This window comes from Gouania willdenowi, chromosome 16 (assembly GCF_900634775.1).
Source record: "Gouania willdenowi chromosome 16, fGouWil2.1, whole genome shotgun sequence".
NCBI lineage: Eukaryota > Metazoa > Chordata > Actinopteri > Blenniiformes > Gobiesocidae > Gouania > Gouania willdenowi.
In genome coordinates, this window is record NC_041059.1 from 35,362,476 (window position 1) to 35,368,475 (window position 6,000).

Consider the following 6,000-nt stretch of genomic DNA (forward strand, 5'->3'; position numbering starts at 1 on the left):
CTTTTCATTATATCCATGTCTTTTAAGGCTCTTATTAAATAGTCTCGACTGGCCGCCACCATCTTGGATTATGTCGTCACCAGCGCGTCATCGCCGGAAGTTGTGCAATCACAAAACAAGCTGAATTAACTGTAAATAGGTCTTATATTAGTCTATTTTCTTTTTATGCTGCAATTTTTGTGGCTTTAGACTCCAATTACATGTATGTATATATTATCTTCCCTACAATACAAACAGGTTCACAATACAACTATTTTTTCTGTTTCCACTGTATCCAGAATAATAATAATCTTTCTCCACAAGAACTATTGATTGATTTGTCACATGACTGTTCCAGGGTTTGAGTTTGTTTTATTTTGTTTCACATCTATCTGGGCTGCAACTTTTATTTTTCCACTCTCTTTCTCAAGTACCCCTGTACCCCTCACGTACCCATACGGTACTCCCCACTTCAAAAATTAAATTAAACTGATCACCTGCATAAAAAAGTGCAGTAGTCAAAAATACAGGAAATAATGAAACATTGTTTGCAATCTGTGACAAAAAGCTTAAAGGGGACATATTTACATATCATGCTGAATCCACTTTTTTAGCCCTTAAATGCATTTTGATGTATATTTAGATTGTTTAGAAGCACAGAAAAGTTCAAATTAATCTCTTCAGGTGCTCCATAGATATCTTTATATTCTGTTTTGCTCATATTTTTCAATCTCTTTCGATTTTTCGATTCTCTATTACGTTTTTTGAACAATAACGTCACAGTATTTGCAGCGGAACTGCCAAATTAGTACATCAACTCTAGGCCCAACACTTCGAGCAATCCGCCATTTTTATTTCTCGCTTTTATTTTGTAGTCCAAGCTCAAGGATGCAGAAGTTACGAGAGGATAAGTCAAAATGTTTGGTTGTTGGATGTAGTAACCCACACGCTCCATTACACCGTCTCCCAGCATCAGAACCTTTTCAAAGTGCCTGGTTGAGTTTTATTTTTCACGGAAATGTACCCACATCTGTGGGTAAGGTCATTTTTGTGTGCGCGAAGCGCTTCAAGGATGACTGCTTCAGCAACCTCCACCAGTATAAAGAAGGATTTGCTGAAAGACTTGTCTGATTGAGGGTTCAATTCCTTCTATCTTTGGAGACGACGAACAGAGCACTTCGGTAAGCTGTAAATAACGCTAAAAAGTGTGATAATAAGACGTCCCTGTCATTGTTTTGTTAGCATTAGCAGTTGCACCGTCTTCATATGTTAGCGCTGTGTGCTCGTTTTAGATCCTTGATGATATGGCCTACGTGATTTAATTTAAGTCTAAAGTTTTCATTAGTCATTTCATTTTGCCGTTTTTGTCTCCGAAAAGACTGTATTAAAATGCATTTCGTGACGTTAGCTTGGCGCTAGCGTTAGCTCGGTGCTTGTGTTAGCTCACTTGTTAGGGTTCTGCAGGTTAATCATCTTCATTTTCATCTCGCTCCGCCGGGTCCGACTCTGGCTCGAACATGTAAAGCTGGATGGACAAGTCTTCTGTTGTTGACATTGTGTAAATAACCTCTGAATAAAAAGTATCTCTTCTATCAAACTACAAAAATGGCCGAGCAGGGTGGAGTTGAACCTGGAGAGGGGGCGGGGTATGAAGTGTCTCATTTGCATTTAAAGAGACCGCACCAAAACTAGTTGCTCTTAGAAGCACCTCATAAAAGGGGTAGAAAAGGGGTCTGGGGAGCTATAATAATGAGGAATTCAGACCCAAGCAGTGCAGTTCTGCTTTATATAGACCACAACTGTATGATTTATATGTAAAAAGGAAGGATTTAAAACCATAATATGTCCCCTTTAAGAAAACAAAACGAGAAATTCACGTATTTCATACACGTATGAAATGAACAAACAAGGAACAGAAAACATCATGTTTCATAATGCAAGTAACATATTTCATGAATAAGTCAAAACTCGAAATTTAACTAAATACCTGCATAAAAAAACAAATGTAAGAGTGCAGTAGTCAATACAGGAAGTAAAGGAACATTGCAATCTGTGACAACAAGCTTCAGAAAACAAAAAAGGAAATACATTTTTTAAGTCAGCTATTGAAAGTTTATTTTTCGTTCCCCTCCATGTGAAGTACATGGTGACGTAAATCATTATTTTTCAGATTCAGAAAAAGTTGTTAGTGCAAGTAATAAACAGTAGGGTAATAATAATAATAATAATAATAATAATAATAATAATATAAAGAATTACTATGAATATGGACATATATACATGTAGTGCAGTGATATATTTGCACTTTCGTTCCACGTTACATTTTTTCTCCCGGTGGCATATCTATGCAGTCTAATAATTTAATGCTCTTTTGATTTCTATTACATTTTAGGCTTCCTATTATTTTTATTTTTTTTGTGTATAGGCAGTTTGTAGTGTTAATGATCTTTATTGTCAATGAAGAAAGGCATTTAAGAAGATTGGCATGAAACTGAAAATTTCCTCCTATTTGTCACGCCCCACCTGTCATACCTCCTTCCCACTAGGGGGCCAGACACTTTGGAAAGCACTGCCCTAAGGGTATACTTTTCCCCATTTGAGAAACACTGTTTTTTTTCAGGCTCTTTAGTAGCTTTAGTAAATCCTGAATCATTTTGTTAATTTCCAGAACTGCCTTCAAACATAGACAGAAAATATGACGCTGTCCTCATCACCAACACTGTGCCCATGTATCCTGCCTTCAAACGTGAGTCTTTACAATCATCTGCTGTGTTTGCCTTTACATTCTCACTTTCACAAGTCCTTCCCTCTTTCAGGAATATGGACTTATTTCCAGAGAGTGCTGGTGAAAAGATTTGCCACTGAGAGAAACGGAGTGAATGTTATGATTGGACCCATCTTTGATTACAACTACGATGGTGTCAGAGATTCAATGGAGCTCATCAGAGAGTAAGAGCATCCGTCATCCTTTGGTACATTGTGTGAAAAGTCATAGCATTGAGGTCCCTTATGTTGGTTGCAGGTCTTCAGGAGGGATGATTCCCATCCCAACACACTACTTTCTGGTTTTAACTAGCTGCTTAGACTTTATGCAGGCTGCAGACTCATGTAGCGGACCGCTGAGCAGCGCTGCATTCATTTTACCGCACAGGTCGAGCAACGACGAGACCTGCAATGTAAGAACCCATCTCTGCTTTAAAGGGTGCATGTTGTGAAAATGTACAACAAAAAATGTGTTAAATATATTACAAATAAATAAAATATATGCACCTTTTTTTTTAAAAAAAAACAAAAAAAAAAATTAAGAGGATGTTTAGAACAGTTTTATAGCATAGGGCATAAACTATGAGGAGCTGCCATTTTGGTCAGGAAGCTATGCACGTTTGTTGGTTCCTGTAACCTGTTGCAAGGAAAAAGTGTTCCATTGGTCTACAGTTTCTGAACAATGGTGGAGTGTAAAGCCAATGGTTGCGATAACAACAAGAGAAAAAAGTGTTCTCAAACGGTGTGCCGCTTGGGAACCACTGGGCTAAGCTAATGGACACAAGGCACAAGGAATACAAGAAGCAGGTCATTGCTGAGAATTGTTATATGTAATTCTAAATGAGAGGTTAAACACTGCTGCTTAGTGCCAAAAGCTAACAGAAAAACTACACTTCCCACAAAGTAAACAGACCTATTATGCCTCTCCCTCCCACAATGCACCATTTCTTTAAAAAGCGACAGGCCATGCCGATTAATGAACGTGCAACATATTCTTACCAAAATAACGGCTCTCCATAGTTTATGCCTCAATGTATAAAATTATTCTACAAAGTCGTTTTAATCATTTTTTTTAAAGAAAGGTGCACATATTTTGTGTATTGGAAATACAATAAACACATTTTTTGTTCTATACTTTGTCACTACAGGTACCCTGTAAGGATTTCTTTACTTGTTTAAATACTAAAAGCCTTGTCCTCTGTTCCCTCACACCACAGAGTTCAGAGGAGGATTCCCGCTGGGTGGAGGACCTGATGAAGATGCACACGGCCCGAGTGAGGGACGTGGAGATGCTAACAGGCCTAGACTTCTACCGCAGAACCACTCGCAGCTACGCTGAAATCCTCTCACTCAAGACTTACATGCACACCTATGAGAGTGAGATCTGACCCCACTGATAGCTGCTCCTTAGCCGTGGTGTACTTACAGTATGTGGTACCAGGATCACTGATCCCTGAAGTGGATCCTTAACATGTGACTCCAAGTCAACAATACTGACTGTGTTTATCTTTATCGGGACTTAAATACCACTGAGCTCCCAGTTGTGGTACTGGACTCTGAAAACTGACATTATTAATTATCAACAGTGGTCTTCATCATTATCTTCATCATTTCTGTTCAGGATTCCAGCTGAGTCTATCACTGTGTCACTATCAGACTGTAGCTGTGTTGGAAATGTCACACTAACGTACTCCACACTAAAAACTCAATGAGTATATACTGTCTACAATACACCTTTTCGCGTGACGTTAGCACTTGACTTAGCAACGCGCGCCGCCATGTTAAGCATGGTAATCATTTGCGTGACAACCGCTATTTACCGCTGATTTTGCAGTTTGGCTGATTTTTTTCGTATAATGCCCAAATCCTGCATAGTATTTGGCTGTCATAACCACGTCTGGCTGAAGGAAAATATATCCTTTTACAGAATACCGACAGAAAAAGGCCATGAACGGAAATTATAGATCCAAGCACTGAGGCGAACAAACGTAGATGGAACTACATGGAGCCCAAAATCAAAGTGGTCGTATGTTTGCAGTAGACATTTCGTTAATGGGAGGTTGTGTATTTTGGGGATATAATTTCTTCCTGACTGATTTAATGACATTGATTATGAATTAGCCTACATTTAAATTGTAATTTATTCAGTAATGACTGAAATGTTTATGACTAGTAAGTCTAACTTGAAGTCAAGCAACATGAAATTAACAGTAAATATGCAATGTGTTGACTTTTATATGAACTGTAAGTAAATAACCAAATGTGCTTCATATACCCATTTGTTTTAATTTAGGCCGTATTATTATTATTATTAGCGGTGCTAGCCTCGCATAGTCATGTAACGAGCCAATTATCATGATGACACTGGCCTATATAGACACAAAAACACGTACATAAGCCTACCTTAAAGAAAATATATGCATCCAAGCTTTTGTAAGTCCTCATCTTCTCCATTGTGTAGACGCCAGGGCTGTTAATGAGCGTACTCGCAAATATCGGACCATTGGAGATCTGGCCATGTTGTCGGGTCGTTTTTTCATGAACCTTGAGGTGCTTGGTATGGACACAATACCAAACCAACCAGATGTAACTTCCCTTCATATCGGTGCTTGGCCTTTGGCTCTAATCTGCTGAAATATCCATTTAACATTGAGTAAAACCTTTGTATTGTCTGCAATAAATAGTGTAAATAGCGGTTGTCAGGCAAATGTAAACCCCTCTTAAAATGGAAAAGGGCGTTGCTAAGGCAAATGGCCCGGATGATGATGTCACTGCGAAAAGGTGTATATACGATGAGTATGATTAGGATGATGAGCGTTCCCACTGAAGTATTCTTCCAAGTTTCCTAAGATGCATTTCGAACCAACGACAAAAACCTGAAGCACACTGAGGCTAAATATCTCCATTGATTGTCCACCTTTGAAAGTTCTGAAAACATTTTAAGCGAGAAAGTGACCAAGTAGAATGTCAACATGTGCTCATTTGATTCATAAAACTAGCGTATGCGCATTTAATTTGTGCAACTGACTAAACTTCTGGTTAACTTCAAAACAAGAGCCTTATTTAAAAAAAGGGTTTAAAGAAAAAACTAATGGAAGACAAGAAGAGATGGTTTTGTTTTGAAAGGGGATGTATGATGTTTAGCTTGACATTCCGCTCATGCATCATGGGGCGGTTGAGTATGAAAATTGTGCTCACCATGCATACTTAATAAATGTCCCCATATAGTATACATGCAAGTATTTCTCACCTACTCAA

General features: G+C 38.3%; 1 protein-coding gene across 1 annotated transcript in view; it reads left to right on the forward strand.

Moving 5' to 3' along the window:
- enpp2 (ectonucleotide pyrophosphatase/phosphodiesterase 2) overlaps nucleotides 1-4,303 on the forward strand; it is a 55,507-nt gene extending 51,204 nt beyond the window's left edge. The window contains exons 23-26 of the mRNA XM_028470724.1: nucleotides 2,648-2,725; nucleotides 2,796-2,928; nucleotides 3,002-3,155; nucleotides 3,960-4,303. Of these exons, the coding sequence (XP_028326525.1) occupies nucleotides 2,648-2,725; nucleotides 2,796-2,928; nucleotides 3,002-3,155; nucleotides 3,960-4,130 (536 nt within the window). The 3' untranslated portion in view covers nucleotides 4,131-4,303. The remainder of the gene's footprint in view (nucleotides 1-2,647; nucleotides 2,726-2,795; nucleotides 2,929-3,001; nucleotides 3,156-3,959) is intronic.
- The last annotated feature ends 1,697 nt before the right edge of the window (nucleotides 4,304-6,000 follow it).